General features: G+C 40.6%; 1 protein-coding gene across 10 annotated transcripts in view; it reads right to left on the reverse strand.

Moving 5' to 3' along the window:
• Positions 1–19,192, reverse strand: part of STAU2 (staufen double-stranded RNA binding protein 2) — a 296,212-nt gene extending 277,020 nt beyond the window's left edge. For 2 of the 10 annotated variants that reach the window (XM_061123490.1, XM_061123491.1), the window contains exons 1-3: positions 18,412–18,485; positions 11,580–11,645; positions 9,023–9,077 (exon numbers count right to left, since the gene is read on the reverse strand). Coding sequence is in view for 3 of the 10 variants with exons in the window: in XM_061123495.1 (XP_060979478.1) it covers positions 11,580–11,597 (18 nt within the window). In the remaining 7 variants the exon portion in view is untranslated. Of the gene's footprint in view, positions 1–9,022; positions 9,078–11,579; positions 11,646–18,075; positions 18,095–18,185; positions 18,205–18,411; positions 18,544–19,079 lie in introns of those variants that run through there. The other 8 variants (XM_061123495.1, XM_061123488.1, XM_061123494.1 and 5 more) reach the window with 8 other exon arrangements.
• Between the last annotated feature and the right edge of the window lie 225 nt (positions 19,193–19,417).

A 19,417-nucleotide genomic window follows, 5' to 3' on the forward strand; every position in this document is an offset into this window, starting at 1 on the left:
ATCAAAATCTCTGCAGATGGATAACGGTGATGGTTGCATAACACTGTTCATGTACTTAATGTCACTATACACTTAAAAATGGGCTTCCCTGGTAGCTCAGTGGTAAAGAATCCACCTGCCAATGTAGGAGATGTGGGTTCAATTTCTAGGTTGGGAAAAGTCCCCTGGAGAAGGGAATGGTAACCCACTCCAGTATTCTTGCCTGGGAAATCCCATGGACAGAGGAGTCTGGTGAGCTATAGTCCATGGGGTCACAAGAGAGTCAGATAAAACCTAACAACTCTCTAACAAGACTTAAAAATAGTTAAAATGTTAAATTCTGTGTTGTATACTGAATATTTTACAATAATTAATTTTAAACAAAAGAGTCACTTCTTTTTCATTTCCTCTGGAATATATTTTTATTGAAGAATAGCTGGTTTACAATGTTCTGTTAGCTTCGGGTGTACAACAAAGTGATTTATAAAAAATATACACATATATTCATCAGGTTCTTTTCAATTATAGGTTATTACAAGATATAGAATACAGTTCCCTGTGTTATACAGTAGGGCCTTGTTATTTATCTATTTTAAACATAGTAGCGTGTATCTGTTAATTCCAAACTCCTAACTCATCCTTCCCCTACGTTTTCCTTTTGGTAACCATAAATTTGTTTTCTATATCTGTGAGTCTGTTTTGTAGTAAGTTCTTTTGTATGACAAGTCATTTCTTGAAAAACATCCTCAGAGGGAACAGAATCCAAGGTTGACAAGTATTTTATGTTATGTTTAAAATGTCGCTTCACTCTTTTCTGGCTTGTACATTCCAACAAAAACTCTGTCATCCTCATCTCTATTTCCCTATATATAATGTCTTTTCTTCCCCCTGACTGATTTGAAGATTTCCCTTTACTATCACTGATTTTCAGTCATTTGAATATTGTTTCTCTCAAATTAGAGTCACTGAGCTTTACACATCTATGAAGTGTATACTGGATTGGCCAAAAAGTTGGTTTGGATTTTTCCGTAATATTTAATGGAAAAGTCTTTATTTGGTCTAGTATTTTCCTGTTCCCCCTCCCTTCTCCTCAACATCTAGTTAATTTATCTTAGACTTATGATGTCATCCAACAACTCACAGATGCTCTGGTTCATTTTTTTTTCTGCATTTTCACTCTTTGCTTCATTTTGGTTAGTTGCTATTCCCTACATATTCCAGCTCACTTACCTTTTCTTCTACAGTGTCTGCTATTAATTCCATCAAGTATGTTTTACTTCAGATATTGCATTCTTCATTTCTAGAATTCCCACTTAAGTCTACTCTCATACCTTTTATTTATATTCTCATCATTTTCCTATTTTCCTCTATCTTCCTGAACATTGACAGCATTATTAATAGCAACTCTTTTTACAGTTTTGTCTGCCAAATCAATCATCTTTGTCATTTCTGGGTCTCTTTCTAGAGATTTTTTTTTTTTTTTACTCTAGTTATGGGTTATATTCTCATGCTTCTTTGCAAGCATTTTAATTTTTTAATAGAAATGAAAGTGACATAACATCAAATTAGCCATTTCAAAGTGAAGACATCGGGGCATTAGTACAGCCACAACGTCGTGCAACCATCACCTCTACCTAGTTTCAAAATGTTTTTATCACACCAAAATAAACTCCATACCCACTAGGCAGTTATTCCTCTTTTTTCCTTACCCCCCAGGACCTGGCAACCACCAATCTGCACTCTGTCTCTATAGAATTACTTATTCTAGATATTTCATGTAAATGGAATCAGATAATATGTGACTCTACTGTTTGACTTCTTTCACTTAGCAAAGGGGTTTTGAGGAGCATCACATTATACCATGTATCAGTATGTCATCTTTTCTTACAGATAAATAATATTCTATGGTGTGTATGTACCACAATTTGTTTACCCATTCTTCTATTCATTTGGGCTGCTTATATCATCTGGTTATTATAAATAGTGTTAATATGAATGTGTGTGTGCATATATTTGAGTAACTGTTTTCAATTCTCTGGGGTATATATCTAGGAGTGGAATTGCATGTCAATATTATGTTAAACACTCTAAAGAAATCCAAAACTGTTTTCTACAGAAAATAAAACACTTTACATTCCCACCAGTATAGTACAAGTGTTCTGCTTCCTCCACAACATCACTAACACTTGTTATTGTTGGTCTCTCTGATTCCAGCCACCCTAGAGAGCAAGAAAGGATACTCATGGTGGTTTTCACTCGCATTTCCCTAATTACTAATGAGGCTGAGTATTTTTGTTCACATACATGTTGGTCATTTGTACATTTTCTTTGGAGAACTATCTATTCAAGGCCTTTACCCATTTCAGTTGGATTTCTTTTTACTGTTGAGTTGTAAGAATTATAGTTCTTATGTCACTGATCCATTTTGAGTTAATTTTTGTATGTGGTGTGAGATAGGGGTCCATGTTTATTCTTTTGCATATCGATATCCACTTGTCTTAGAATTCCTACTTGTTGATGACATTATTCTTTCCTGCGCTGTGTGGTTTGGGGCAATCCTGTCAAAAATCAGTGGGTCATATACATAATAGCTTATTTCTAGCCTCTCAATTCTATTCCATTGGTCCTCCTTCCTTATGCCAGAACCACACTATTTTGATATTGTAGACTTACAGTATGTTTTGAAATGGAGTATGTATGAGCCGTCCAACTCTGTCTTCTTTCAAGATTGTTTTGGCTATTTGGGCCCACTGCAATTCTATAAGCAGCTGAAGATCAGTTTTTCAAGTTCTGTGAAAAAGGTCACTGGAATTTTGATGGGCCTTATACTAAATATGTACACTGTTTTGCATAGTGCTGCCATCTTAACAATACTGTTTTCCAATCCATAAACAAAAAGTATCTTGCCATTTACTTGAGTCTTCTTTAACTTCTTCCAACACTGTTATATAGTTTTCAGAGTACAGGTATTTCAATTTCTGTATGCTTCTGGATGCTGTTATAAATGGAACTGTTTTCTGAATTTCCTTTTTGGATTCTATACTGCTGGTATAGAGAAACAGAACTGTATTTTGTATCATCTTGTACTGCAACTTTTCTGAATTCATTAGCTCTGCTTTTTTTTTTTTTTATTCATAGATTCTTTGGGATTTTCTATATACATGCCACATGTCATTTGCAAATAGAAATGGTTTTACTTCTTCCTTCCAGATTTGGATGTCTTTTATTTCTTTTTCTTGTCTAATTACTCTGGCAATAACTTCCAGTACAATGCTGAATAGCAGGGATAAGAACAAGCATCCCTACCTTGTTCCTGAATATAAAGAGAACTTTTTAGTCTTTCAACATTAAATTGGATTCTACCTGTGAGCTTTCCATAAATGCCCTTTATCATGCTGAAGTAGTGCCCCTCTATTCCTAGTTTTTGAGTGTTTCTATTATGAACAGGTGTTGAATTTTATCAAGTGCTTTCTGTAATCACACAGGAGGTGATCATGTGTGTGTGGTGTGGGTTTCCATTGTCTATTAATGTAGTGGATTATATTGATTGATTTTCCTACGTTGAACCACTCTTGCATTCCTGGAGTAAATTCCACTTGGCTGTGGTATACAATCCTTTAAATATATTGTTGGATTTAGTTTGTTAGCATTTTGTTGAGGACTTTTTACATCTATATTCATAAGGAATACTGATTTGCAGTTTTTTTTCCTCACGGTGCCTTTGTTTTGGCTTTAATATCACAGTAATACTGGTTTTATAGAATGAATTAGGAAGTATTCCCTTCTCTCCTATGTTTTAGAAAAGTCTGAGAAGGATTAGTGTTAATTCTTCTTTAAATGTTTGGTAGAATTCATTAGTGAAGCCATCTGGTTCTGGACTTTTCTTTGTTTGGGAGGGATTTTAAAAAAAAAAACTGATTCAATCTGTTTACTTCTAATAGGTCTGTTGAAATTTTCTATTTCTTTTTAAGTCTGCTTTGGTAATCTGTGTTTCTAGAAATCTGTCCATTTCATGTAGGTTATCCAATTTGTTGGCATACAACTGTACTATATGCCATAGTACTCTCTAATAATTCTTTTACTTCTTTAAGGTCATGGCAATGTCCCCACTTTCATTTCTGATTTTTGTTATATGCATCTTTGCTTTTTTTGTCAGTCCAGCTTGTCAGTTTAGCTGATCTTTGCAAAGAACCAACTTTTAGTTTCAGTGATTCTCTATATTGCTTTCTATTCTCTATTTTATCTCCACTTTAACCTTTATTATTTTCTTTCTTCAGCTAGCTTTGGGTTAATTTACTCTTTTTCTGGTTTTCTCAAAGTGAAAAGTTAGGTTATTTGTTTGAGATTGTCCTTTTTAAATGTAGGTGTTTACTGCTATCAATTTCCCACTGAGCACTGCTTTTACTGAATCCCTTAAGTTATAGTATACTGTATTTTTATTTTCATTTGTCTGTGTTGTTCAGGTATTCAGTCATATCCAACTCTTTGCAACCCCATGGACTGCAGGACACCAGACTTCCCTGTCCATCACTGTCTCCTGGAGTTTGCTCAAACTCATGTCCATTGAGACAGTGATGCCATCCAACCATCTCATCCTCTGTCACTCTCTTCTCCTCCTGCCCTCAATCTTTCCCAGCATTGGGGTCTTTTCCAATGCATTGGCTCTTCACATCAGGTGGTCAAAGTATTGGAGCTTCAGCATCAGTCCTTCCAATGAATATTCAGGGTTGATTTCCTTCAGGATTGACTCGTTCGATCTCCTTGTTGTCCAAGGGACTCTTCAAGAGTCTTGTCCAGTACCACAGTTCAAAAGCATCAATTCTTCAGCACTTCAGCCTTCTTCACGGTCAAACTCTCACATCCGTACATGACTACTGGAAAAACCATAGCTTTGACTATATGGACCTTTGTCAGCAAAGTGATGTCACTGATTTTTAATACACTGTATAGATTTGTCATAGCTTTTCTTCCAAGGAGCAAGTGTCTTTTAATTTCATGGCTGCAGTCACTGTCCACAGTGATTTTGGAGCCCAATAAAATAAAGTTTATCACTGTTTCCATTTTTCCCCATCTGTTTGCCATGAAGTGATGGGACTGGATGCCACGATCCTAGTGTTTTGAATGCTGAGTCTGAAGCCAGCTTTTTCACTCTCCTCTTTCACCTTTATCAGAGTCTCTTTAGTGGCTTTTTGCTTTCTGCCATTAGGACGGTGTTATCTGCATATCTGAGGTTATTGATTATATCTCCTGGCAATCTTGATTCTAGCTTGTACTTCATCCAGCCCAGCATTTCACATGATGTACTCTGCATGTAAGTTAAATGAGCAGGGTGACAATATACAGCCTTCATTTGTCCTTAATTATTTGCTTATTTACCCTATGATTTCTCCTTTGATCTGTTGGCTGTTTACGAGTATGTTGTTTAATTTCCACATATTTGTGATTTTTTTTGTATTCTTTCTGCCATTGATTTCTAGCCTTATTCCGCTGTGACCAGAGAAGATACCCTGTATGATTTCAATCTTTCAAAACACACTGAGGTTTGTTTTGTGACCTAACCTATGGCCTATTCCTGGAGAATGCTTTATGTACACTTGGTAAGAATTTGTATTCTGATGTTGCAGAATGCTTTTTATATGTCCATTAGGTCTAATTAGTTTATAGTGCTGTTCATGTCCTCTGTGTCCTTACTGATCTTCTGTCTAGATGTTTTACCCCTTATTCAAGGTGAGGCAAGCATTTTAATTTTGGATGATAAACACTGTGAATTTTACACGTGAGGTTCTGGACTGTGTGGCATTCCTCTATATAGCTTTGGACTTTGTTGTGGTGCACAGTTAAATTACTGGGAACACTTGGAGTCTTCTGAAGACTTTCCAATACCCTATGTATTACAAGGTCTTTATAAACTAGACAGTGGAAACACAAACTATTCCCAGCCTCGTGTGAGCTCCAGAAATTCTTTTCTTACTGCTCTCCAGCAGTTCTTTCCCTGACTTTGATTAGGTCCTGTCATGCAACTACAGATCAGAACCGAGCCAAAGACTCAAGAAGAACCCTCTGCAGCTCTCTAGAATGCATACGTGCTTGCTGCTGCATCGCTTCAGCAGTGTCTGACTCTGTGCGACCCCATAGACGGCAGCCCACCAGGCTCCCCTGTCCCTGGAATTCTCCAAGCAAGAACACTGGAGTGGGTTGCCACTTCCTTCTCCAATGCGTGAAGTGAAAAGTGAAAGTGAAGTCGCTCAGCTGTGTCCGTGGACTGCAGCCTTGAGTGCACTCTTAATTAAATATTTGCCACTTCTTCCCACAGCTCCCTTCTCTCTGGTACTCTGACCTACAATTCTAACTACCTTGGCCTTCCCAAACTCTTATCTTTGTTTCCTAATCTCAACAAAACTTGGTTCGGTTTTGATTCCTCCTTCTTCTACCGCAGCATACAAACAACCTCTAGGCTCTGCTATAAACTACTGCAATAGAAGGACTTACTTCATTTGTTTCTATTCTCTCAGGGATCACAGTCTGTTGCCACCTGTCATCCAATGTCTAAAAACCATTGTTCACATATATTCACATATCTATCTATCTATATATATATATATCTATATATATATACACACACACACACATATATATATATTCTCTCAAGTTTTGTAAGCAGGAGTATATTATTGCTGCATAACAAATTACCCTCAACTTAGCGGCTTAAAAAATAAGCATTTTTTTAAATCTACTTTCTAAGGTTCATCAATCAAGGAGCAGCGTGGCTTAGTGGTTCTGGCTCAGAATGTCTCATGGTGCTGCAGTCAAGACGCTGGTAGGCCAGCAGTCTCTGGTATGGAAGCTTCACAAGGGCTAGAAGACCTGCTTCCAAAAAGGCTCAGTCACACAACATAAGCTAAAGGCCTCAGTTCCTTGTTAGCTGTTGGCAGGAGACCTCAATTTCTCACCATGTGGGCTCTCCAGTGAGCTATTCACAACATGGCAGCTAACTACTCTGAGTGAGCAATGCAGGGTGACACAGAGGGAGAGAGAAGAGAAACTTCTTTTTTTTCCTTTTGGGGGCCACACTCTGCAGCATGCAGGATCTTAGTTTCTCACCAGGAACTGAACTTGTGCAACCTCAGTGGAAGCACACAGTCTTCTGGGCTGCCAGGGAAGTCTTCCATAATGTCTTTTATAACCCATCCTTGGAAATGATCCATCACTTCTACCACATCCTATCGGCCAGACCTGACAGAGGATTAACACAAGGGTGGCAGAGATCACTGGGGGCTATCTTGGAAGCTGGCTATCCAGAGGACAAATCCTGTTATGCCAGCATGGCAGAAAGCCAAAATCCTTCTTAAACATTTTAACCTCCCGGTGATTACTACTTTTTTTAATCCCCTAACTGTAAACTGCATCCTATGACTTTAAAAAGGGATGGGCAGGTTGTAGACCCTACTCCAAAGCCAGACTTCGAAGAAAAATAACTCAGAGTAAGTACCAGCAGCTTTTAAGTGAAAAGGACAGTTTTGGGGCATATGGTAAGGAGGAGGAGAGCACTTGTAGCTGACCTGCCTTGAGAAACATTCAAGTGGTTCACTCCCCCACACAATTCCTTACTCTGCTGACCAACTTAAACATCTGCCCTCCTTTCTCAACAATCTCCAGAGCAACAACAGCACCAATGCCAGTCACAGTAATTTGTGTTATCCCAATCGCTCCTCACAACAGACCTGGGGAATACTATCATTATCCCTTAAACTTCAGACCTTTTGTTTCTTAATGACCAAACCCTGGCTTTACACTTTACAGTATACCTTGATACAACTTTATTCTTTCGATTTAATACCTGGCTCCCTCTTGTTCTACAAGATTCTCTACTTGTCTGGCGCTGGAACTCTATTTTGTCCTCCCTATTCTCCTACTTCACTTGAATCAGGCCTTAAAGCTTCCCCTTAGCTTCCATGTTCCCAACAGCAACTACCAAAGCTCTTTAGAAGGAATCGCCACTTTAGACTTCTATAAATCCTGCTGCTGGGCTCTCCCAATGCTACAGCTGCCTAACACAGACTGCGCAACCCCTTGGAACACACTGCCCAGTCAAGTGTGCCTCGCCAACTAATCCGAAAACATTTGCCCTATTTCGGTCACTAATTTTCAAGTATCATTTCACAGTACATGTGGCTTCTCAATTTATATTTGCTGCAGCTTAATGTTCAAATGGTTTCCTTTCCCTCAAAGTAAAATGGTTAGTCACTCAGTCATGTCCGACTCTTCCCAACCCCATGGACTATAGCTAACCAGGCTCCTCTGTCCGTGGAATTCTCCAGGCAAGAGCATTGGAGTGTGTTGCCATGTCCTTCTCTAGGGGATCTTCCCAACCCACAGATCGAACCTGGGCCTCCTGCATTGCAGGCAGATTCCTTACCATCTGAGCCACCAGGAAGCCCTAAGGGCTAGTAATTAATCATCAGGAAGAAAGATCCAAACTCTTAGTACAGTGAATGAAAAAAAATAAATAAACTAATGACTAACCTAGAAAATTCTGAAGGGGATATAATCCAAAGAATTTTTGCAAATAAAAAGATAAAGATGGCAGTGAAAACATATAAGCAATTCACAAAAGCCAAAACACAGAAGAATATAAGCAAATCATAGAAATTCAAATTAAAATATCACTTTTTGTCAGACAGATTGACAGAGACAGAAAATTTGTCACAGAAATAAGGAAATAGGCATTCTGATAAACTTCTAATAGATATAATTTTGTATTTTTGGTATTTATGCATCAAATATCTTTAAAATCTGCATATTCCTTTGAATAGTATTTCCATTTCTAATAATTAATTGCAAGAAAATAATGGACAAAGGAACACAGGTGTATATAAAAAAAACATTCATGGTGGCATTAACTATAATATAAAATCTGTCCAACAATAAGGATTTGATTAAATAAATTTCAGTACTTCCAAACTATGGATTAAATCACTTCAGAGTATTATGTATTACATAATCCCAGTTTTTTTAAGTAATACATATTCACATAAAAACATACCTGCATAGAAAAAAATTTAGAAGTATACACCCCAAAATGTTAGCAGTGATTATTTCTGTAAAAGAATAATGAAATTATTGGTGATTTTTTTTTCCTTTTTACATATCTATACCACCTAATTTTTCTGCATGAGTTGTAAATGGATAAAGACACACACTTTTAAAAGGTTAAAGTAAAAATGAGAAGAACAATTTAAAGGCAGAAGTATCATCATGGCAGCAGAACATGGTACATTCCTATGTTCCCTAACAATAATGTCAGCTAGATACAATATCAAAGAGGATACCAAGTAACTCAGTATTCAATACTCTAGTTTTGAATTAGTTCTAGGAACACACATGGAATAATTTGCTAGTACTAATCAGGCATTTTAAGAAACAAAAGACCTCCCAAATAAAAATTTATCTACTAATCCTAAAGATACTACTGAAAATCACAAAGTGAAAAATCTCAACTGCTGCAAGGTGCCAGCTTCAATTGCCTTTTCATGCCTTTTCACATTTATCTTGAGAACTCTCTAATGCGAAAGCAGTCACCATAAAAATAATAAAACATAAAAATCGCTTGTAAGTTTAAAAATTCAATGTGACTTTAGGTTTGGCCAAAGAGGAAGTGTTCTCTATAACTTCTACTATTCCAAATTAGGTTTAGTTTTTTCTCTCAGACTTGAACAGTTTGGGAGGATAAAACTTAATCAATGACGAGAGGGTCCTGAAGCGAGCTGAGAAATACTTACTTGTTACAAGCAAAGCATGTCTTATCTCCTGGCACTGTGGACAATTTCTAGTGGCCATGCAGAATGTTGCCTAGTTGTTGTCTGCAAGGCCTGGCTCAACACGACCAGCAGCACTGAGGGTCAGTAAATCCTCATTAGGACTGACCCATAAACCATAATTTTCAATGATGTGGTCTGACATAAAACAAACAACAACTTCTACCTATCTATGGTAGAATTATTGCACCCATATAATTAATAGCAGGCATCCACACAGTCACTCAGGGGGAACTTCACACCGACAGTGCAGTTTGTCAGTCACATCCCATAAAGCGCCATCAACAGAGCCAGAGGGACTTGACAGCAACCCTGAAGGCATGGGAAGCCTTAAGCACAGTCCATTCCCTTTAGCCTGTGTGAGTAACGTCTTTGAGGAAAGCGTATTTGCTACACAAGAAAACTGCCTAATTCAAGGAGAAAATCAAAGCTCAACTGTGCATAAGGGAGATATTTACATTAATGGCATCTGCGTGAAGCAGCATCATACAATATCAAAACTTACAACACAACTGTGGTTAACAGTTGTTAACTGTTAACACTTACTGTTGACAAGAATGGAGATCTCCCTGCTTTAGTGGCAACCCTATTCACCCACTCCTCCAGGAAATAACGTAAATATCACAGACAGTAAGAACTGTTCTAGGACCTGGGGATTCAGCAGTAAACAAAGTAACAAGGAAGACAGATGTTAATTAACATTACCTATTTGAATAGAATTTCAAATGTCAGAGTGTGATTAAATCAAAGGGCAGGTGTTATGAGAGCACATCCCAGGCCTGTGAGTCAACTGAACCAGCACAGGGCGAGAGGCGGGTAGGGGAGAGTGAGAAGAGGTCCAGGGAGAGAGAAAGCAGGAAGCATCACGCTTAATCTAGGACCTGAAAGAGTCTAGTTTCACTGAAGCATTTAGACTGTTTCCTAGCACACATTTAAGTCCGAGATGCAGAAATATATCCACACTAAGAGATCAAGTTGGTAACTGCTCCCTAAGTCTGGAGCTCAGAAAAGAGGTCTCAACGAGGTATAAACTTAGAAGTCATTGACTCAGAAATGGTACGTGAGGCAGAGGAACTGGAGATTCCTTAGGCAAGGTGAACTTCATGGAGCGGGGATTAGTGGGGAGGTCATGTATTACTCCCTCAAATCACACACACACAAAAAAATGTAATTTCTTCTTGCAGTCAAATTAATTACTCCTCTCTTGATTTGCAAATGTGAAAAAAAGTAATTTTCTAAAATTACAGTTATGATGCAATACCCTTTTTTGTTCAGCAAGGGTAAGATTAAATGTATAAAGTTCTTGGAGAAATGCCAAGACCTAAGAAAACTATTTCTTACAGTGAGTCTAAGGCATTATATGCTATAGTTTATTTAGCACAGTACTTCCTTTTAGCATTCTCCAGCACCCCAGAAAAAGGAATCTTTTTTAAAGCACTGACTGATACAACAACTTCACAAGATTTGTCACTAGAAGTGCTTCCAGTCTGCAGAACTGCCACCTACTGAAGCTAGATCATGAGTCCTGAATACGCCAAGTCCTGGAGGGATGTGACATCAGAAAGAACAGACGACCCTTCTGCTGTTCAAAATTTACCAGCGTTCAGGACTATTGCTCTAATTCTTATACAACCTGCCCTGCAGTCTTCCTATGACAAATATACAGTACGTAATTGCTCTATAAAGTGGTGGTCAGGTTGTGGTTATAGAAAAGCTGAGTTAAAATGCTCTGCGATTTATGGCCCAAGCACCATATAAGAGTGACATGCCTTAACACACACTCACCTGATTTATCTGAAGCATGTTAAAACAATATTGACCAAAGTGCTGTATCCCTCACGGCTCCAAAAACTAGAAAATGAAAATGAAGAAATAAAAGTTCAACTTAGTTGGTGATCACAATGATTAGCACTTTAAACACATGTTCGTGACCAAAATCAAATATATAATGGAGCAGATCTAGATCAGCGTAGAACCTTCTACGATGATAAACATATTCTAGATCTTCACTGTCCAAACTGATAGCCACATGTGGCTATTGAACACTTGAAATGTGGCTAAAACAAATGAGAAAATAAATTTTAAACTTCCTTTACTGTTATTTAAACTTAACCACACGTGGCGAGTAGCTACCATACTGGATAGAGCAGATCTACGCTGAACAAAGTCTCTTCTGGTTCTAGAGTTTACAACAATTTCAGCAAAAGAGAAGCTGTTAAAACAATCTAAAAGTTTCAGATTAATATTTAATATATACTTCCCTTGCTCCAGTAAGGTTTTAAATAGCTTTGTTCCATCCTCTATAAGGTAAATTAAGCTTGAAGACGTAACATACATATTCTCTTAGGTGGAATGGAGAAGAGTACATGGTAAACTACCTAGTTTTTTTTCCCTGTTTCTGGCTTTAATATCATTACAAAAAAACTGCATGCATATTAAAATTTTATATAACATTTTCAAAAAGAAAATCACCACTGACACATCCCATTCTTACATTTGGATTTGTTTCCTTATGGGTCTGAACTCCTTGTGATGGCTGTATTATTTTCATGTGGCAAATCTCTTCTACACTTAACTTTAATAATAGATATCAGGGACTCTCCTGGCAGTCCAGGGGTTAAGACTCCGTGCTTCCACTGCAGGGGCCACGGTTCCATAGTTTCACTACCAGGGATCAAACAAGATCCCACAACTCCCATGACCCAAAAGAAAGATAGCAATGAAGGGCAGGAAAACCCAAACTTATAAATAAATGGATCTTGTAATGTGAGAAGTTAGACAAAAAATTATCTACAGTCCCCCCAAAAAATTATCACAACTTTTATATACAGCAAAAGTTAAATTCAATCACTTGTGTAGAAACTTTTATACTAAAAAGTTTTAATACTGAACTTTCCCTCTGAAGCAAAGGTTCTTGAGATATGGATATACAGACACCATATGAGTATGCATGTGTGTATATGTATATATTTGACTACCATTTTTTCAAGATGACAAACTAGAGTCAATTCAAAATGGCTTTGAAAGTTTTCAATTATTTCTTATAATAGTGACCTCAGCATCTATGTCAGCTTTTATATTTTTCAAGAGAACTGCATGTTGTAGAAATAGCACAAGGTTGGAGTACCAGTGAATTTGCATTTTAGTCCAAGCTCTTCAGGAGATCGCCTTTTGAGCCTTGGTAAATTACTTTGTGCATCTTAAGAGTTCTTTCTCTTGCTTCTATTTTCTTCTTTTTTAATTTTTAGAAAGTAAATCCAAGTCCTCTGGTAGGCAGCCTCTAATGAATAGAGGAAAGCAGCAATAACAAGCTGCCATTTCCAAGACTGAGTTATAAAAAGACCATCATTACCCTCCTGCATGTCACCTGCTCTGCTTCTCTCACCTGTTTGCTCTGTGGAAGCCGGCTGCCACATTGTAAGCTGTCCTGTAAACAGACCTACATGGCAAAGAACTGAGGGACACCCTGGGCCAACAGCCCAAAAGAAACTGAGGTCTGGTCCAAGACACTGCAAGGAACTGAATCCTGCCAAGAGTCTCATGAAAGACTCAGAAGCAGATCTTCCCCTAGTCAAGCCTTCAGATGAGATCACAGCCCCAGAAACAGCTTACCTGCAACCTCCTAGGAGACCTTGAGCCACAGGCACCCAGATAAGCTGCACCCAGATTTCTAACTCACAGAAACTGGGATGATAAATATTTGCTGTTTTAAATTCTTAATTCCTGGTGTAATTTGTTATTTGGCAATAATTATGTAAGACAGTTCTGGTCAACTCTAAAGTTCTATAATTCTATGATGCTTTAGGTGTTAACTAATATATTTAGGCAAACCCAAAAAAATCAATTCCCTGTTCAACATGAATAAATAATTAATGCTAGAAAGTGGTAAATTATGAAACTTAAACATTTACATTTTATTCAAGAGAAAATCATTAAAAAGTATAGCATTAGTGAAATGGTGTTAAAATACACCACCAATATGTAAAACTACAAACCAAACCAATTTCTTTTTTTAATCAAAAAAAGTTCATTTGGACATTAAAATATGAATTAACTACTAAAAGCATCTCAGTGATCTAATATCCCTTACTTCCCAGAATTTAACATTATTTAATAAGAATTTACCAAAGTTAAAAAAATCTCATTTTGTTTTTATTTCATGTATGCCTCTAAAAGTTAAAAATGCTTATCTATAGACCTGCATGTGTTTCTTCAACATTAGAGTTTGGCAACACTGGTGGCTGATCCTGAGAAACAGGCACAATAAAATACAGGGGAAGTTCTAATCTTCTGATATACAAAAGGCAGTTTTATGAAGAAGCAAAAACAAAAGCACCTATTCACTCAAAACGGACCATACAATTTTAAAAATTCTGTAAGCCTTTCCTTCACAATGATAAAGATCTGTAGAAATTAAAACATGAAGCCAATCTGTCTGTAACAGCACTCTGGGAAGTCACAGGATAAAAACCCTGAACTTAACTTTTTTTCACAAACAAGTTATACTAGATTTATACCAATATAAAGATTTCAACTATTCCATGGACAATCTGGAATGCCCACCATAGCACATCTCTTTAAACTTCTTCTTTAAAGACATGCCACATCTACTGTCCTACATTTAAAAGAATCTGATAAACTTATCAAGTCATATCAATAAAATGCAGAGCATTTTATACTGCCTACAGCTTCATAAAATCCACCTTCCCTTCATCTGTCAAAAAGTTTCCAGCTACCATTCATTCCAATTACAACTATGTACTTTTAGAGAAACCTATTTACGTTTCCCCAAAATGCCCTAGAGTGATACCCTGTCAGGCACATTAGGACATGCAGTTCCAGATTCCAAGCTACTAAATGAAAACAGGCAGGACGGTTTATGGAGACAAGGCACCACTAACTGGAGAGGACCTCCCACTCGAGAAGAATTAAAGGTCCAGCAAAAATCTGAAATGTACTGCTGTTATCACTCGCTGTATTATGAATTACATTCTGCTCATCTGATTAATTGAAAGCTGTGCAAAATTAAATCTATAAAATCCTCAATAATTAAATCCTGCTTTATAAAATTAGCATTATTAAATTATTATATCTATACAACATCTTATATTGACACCTATCCCACAACCGACAGGCAACCCTCACTTCAATGTCTTATCTGACAATATGAAAAGAAAAACATTTACTATTCCCATTCTTAGATTCCAAACCACTACAAAACTAAATACCAACTCAAAGCTTCTTACTCTAAAAATTTCATGGGCTTCTTAAAAAGTGTTTTTAAAAAAGTTTTTCATTTTCATTTCTTTCCAAAAGTACCACAAATAACTATTTTTCTGTAAGAAAAACAGAACAATTTAGTACATATTTTAACAGTGCCCAAGAGCTATGAAGGCTTCCCAGGTGGCTCAGTGGTAAAGAATCCGCCTGCCAATGCAGGAGACCTGGGTTCAATCCCTGAGTTGGAAAGATCCCCTGGAGGAGGGCAGGGAGACCCATTTCAGTATTTTTGCCTGGAGAATCCCACGGACAGAGGAGCCTAGCAGGCTATAGTCCATGGGGTTGCAAGAGTCAGACACAACTTAGCGACTAAACAACAACAAAGAACCTACGATATAGTCTAGAGAAGTCTCACTCCATGATCCATTCCAGGGGAAAACATCCACATACATACTACCAGCCAAATAAAAAAGGAAATAGTTATTAGACACCAATTTTAAATATAAGGTGCCATATTTTGCCATATTTATATTACCTCATTTAATCCTCATCACCTTGGGATGTAGGTGATATCCCCGTTTTTCTAGAAGTTGGGTCACTTCTCCATGGTCACATCACTAGGATTAAAACTCAGTTTTGTCTGGTTCCAAGTCCCCTTCCCTCCATTATATGTTAAATTATAAATAAAGACTCAACTCCTTAAAAATATTCCTGTAACAAATGGCCTGATCTCTAAAACAATAATGGCAAGGATCCTATATAGAACTTCAGGAATTTACTCAAAATCGATGACACAAAAATATAAATTATAATTATTATGAATTCTATACACACACCTAGTATTTTCTTGAGTATCTAGAAAAGGCATGAATATATCTAGATGTGATTTGATTACAGCATGCATGTCTCCACTATTCAGTCTAATAACAACAAAACTCAATTTTGCAATATCTAGACTTTTATTATGATCTGTACACATAAATGATCCGATATCCAGTGCTCAAAGCGTCCAAAAGAAAAGAAGACAGAGGAATAGATGTAAAGAGGAGGTTAACTACAGAGGGAAAAAAACCCAGCACATTGGCCAATTATAACTTCCAGAACCTGATTCTAATACAGAAAAACCACTCAACCTCACTTTCTATGCTGTTTGTATACTAATAACTGATAAGTAGCTTAGATACTTTTGATAGTCTTATCCTTTGTTGAAAACCAGACCAAGCCTCTCCTTCCTAGAATTTTATTCCAAGCATGACAAGTAAGCTAAAATATGAAATTTACATGGTCTTCCAGGCTGAATTATGTCAGAGTAAAGAACTATGGTGTATGTAACTTATCCTCAAATGGTCTAGGGAAAAAACACGTGTGTGACAGAAAGAAACTAAATGATAAATTGTAAAATGGTAACAGGTGACTCTGAGTTAAGGTTACAAGAATACTCTTTGCATTATTCTTATTCTTGGTATTTTTTCATAAACTTGAAATTATTTCCAAATAAAAAAATGTAACTTAAAAATTACATGGCAGTCTATCTGAAGTTAACAGTGCAAACCTGGATTATACAGCAACATTTTCACAAATACAAAACACAGATTTTTGAAGAAAATTTTACTGATGGGTGAAGAAATCTGAACCATGTCCTACCAACTAATGATCACTTAGGAATAAATTTCAAACTACACTGCCATGGAATGGAATGTGGCAACCGGTGCCTTAAGTTGAAAACGTAGCAGGACAAAACCGTAGACATCACATAGTTTGTTTTAAGTTTCACAAATTTAATATAGGTCTGCTGCAAAATGCAGCAAATTTACAATTCAAGTGGTATGTGTTTTCTCTGGTTTGCAATAAAATACAAACTGAAAAATTAAAAACCTGCCAAATTACAAAACAATCGAGATGCAGAGTATCTGGATTTTGATGGTTTTATTAAACAAGATTTTTTTTTTTTTTCCTACTGCAGCTCAGTACACCGTGGTATGTGTGAATCATCTTGAGAAAGCAAGGACAGAGAAGAAATAGCCTCCAGGAGCAATGTTGCAATCTTTTCTCCTACAAGGTTACTATTATCCCGCGTGCCCATCACAGTTTTGATTTCAAATATTCATCATGCTTTCTTAAAACGTAAGGATGCATCAGAAAAAGTGATTAATGCTCAAAGTTCCCCAAAATCGTGAAATCAAACATTAAAATTGAAGGTTTTCAGCTAACAGTTAAACACCTTTAAAAGATCATCTCATCTTTTCTGCAGGAACCACCTAACTTAAAATCCTTTACTATCTTCCGCTAATTGAATGGTCCTTCTCTACCCAAGGAGATTTAAACCTTTTGGGGAAGCGGGGGTGGGGGACGGGAAACGCGTCACGCCAAGTAAAGATCCTTTCCAAAGAAAATTCTCCCCAAGTGCAAAATTCTGCACATATTTCCAGGGACTTTCAGATCCCAAGGCCGTTATCCCCACCCCCTCTCCAGAAGGATCCCAGCTGAAGCGTTTCCCCGATCGCCTCTGCGGAACACCCCCCTGGACCCAATCCACACAGTGCCCGGCTCTCCCCCGAGGACGGGAGGCTCCGTCCTCTCCGGGTGGATTCTGTAACCGATCTTTGTCTCTCCGCCCAACTCCCTTCACCTCGGCAAGGTCACTAGCTGCCAACCACCCCTCTGAGCCGAGCCCTCACCGTAGTAGTTCGTAGGAGCCACGGCACAACTTGCGTGTCATAGGATACCTTCTGCCCCCCTCGGCCCCACCTACCTTCCCCGTTTCGGAGCCTTACGTCTTCATCACTTGCCCATTATACAGAAATAGCCACCACCGCCGGCCCCCGGCGCGCCCCCGCCCCGCCCCGCCGCTCCTCCCGCGCCCCCCGGGCCCCTTCCTGGCAGACCCTCCAAGGATGGGCCCCCCGCCCCGGTCTCCCCCCCACCCTCCGCAGGGACCCTCCCCCTCCCCCTCCCCCTCCCGCACCGCCGCCCTTCCCGCAGCCCCCTCTTCCGGCCGTTCCCACACTCCCCGGGCCCCCCACGACCCCCACCTCCCGGGCCCCTGCTCCCCCTCACCCACCGGGCCCCCTCAGTCCATTCGTGCCGGCCTCCTCGCCTCCCTCCCGGCTCCTCCCCTCTGGACACCTGTGTCGTCCCACCCCTCCACACTCGCCCCCCCAATTCATTCACCTCCTCCCCGGCTCCCCGCCCCCGCCATCCTCCTCCCCTCCCCCTCCCGCCCCGAGCGGGCCCGAGGAGGGAGGGAAGGCGCGGGGGAGGGGAGGCCGCCGAGGGGCCGCTCTTCTCGGGGTTCGCCGCGCGCCGCGGACCCGCAGGGCTCCCCAGCGCCCTCTGTCTCCTCCGCCGGCGGGGCGGAAGTCGGGGCCTCCCGCACGCCCCCAACGAGGGTATTTACCTTCTCGCCGGGGACACTTTGCAGACGACTCCAACATTGGCAAACACTACAGAGAACTGACCCCGCTCGGCCGCCGCCGCCGCCGCCGCCGCCGCCGCCGGCTTCCACCCCTCGGGTTCCCCGCCCCCCGCCTCCGCCCGCCTTTCGGGCGCTCCCGCCGCGCCCTCCCGGGCCCGCGCCGCGCGCCCCCGCCGACGCAGCCGCTCCCGCGCCCCCAGCCCTCCCGGCGCGCGCGCGCGCGCGCCCCCGAACCCCCGCGGACCTGCGCCGCGCGCCCGGCACCGACCCTCCCTCCCTTCCTCCTCTCGCCGGCCCGCGGCCGAGCACGGCCATTGTTCGCGGCGCAGCTCCCGCCCCCTGGCGGCCGGCAGTGCGCCGCAGTGGCGGCCGCTGCGGGCGCTGCGGTGCTGGCGCCGGCAGGCCGGGCCCCCGGGCGAGGGCCCCGTCCCCCGGGTCCTTGAGAAAGGGGAGGCGAGCGAGCGCCTGGGGATCGCGCCCCGTCTGCAGTCTCCGGGCCCCCGCGGCCCGGCTCCCCGCCCCCTCGGCTGCAAAGGGTGGGCCTGGGGCAGCCTCGTCCACACCTGCAACTCGGCCACTGAGGCCTCCCCCGCCCAATGGACTCTCTGATCTTTCCCGGCGGTGTCTGCACCCAGACTCCCCGCCCGTACCTTCCCCAGGCTCTCTCGCTGCCCGCCTTTGCTCTGCTGGGGACGCGCTACCATCCCGCGTCTGCTCCGGCCGCCGCTGCGCGATGCACGGTTTAGCGGATCCTGCACCTTTCCAGACTGGGAGGAGGAGGGGGCGGGGGAAGGGGAGGGGGTTAGCGCAACTGTCTCGCCCAGAAAACACTAGTGATCAGTAATCACCTGCTCGCCAAGAGCCGCAGCGTGGCCAGACAGCCTTCTCGACCGGAAAAATCACGAAAAGAGAAATCTTTCGAACCAAAAAGGAGAAGGATCATCTTAGAACAGTGCCCTAGATTCTAGATCGTTGAGGCAAGAACGTC

The sequence above is a fragment of the Dama dama genome, chromosome 21 (genome assembly GCF_033118175.1).
Source record: "Dama dama isolate Ldn47 chromosome 21, ASM3311817v1, whole genome shotgun sequence".
Classification (NCBI taxonomy): Eukaryota; Metazoa; Chordata; class Mammalia; order Artiodactyla; family Cervidae; genus Dama; species Dama dama.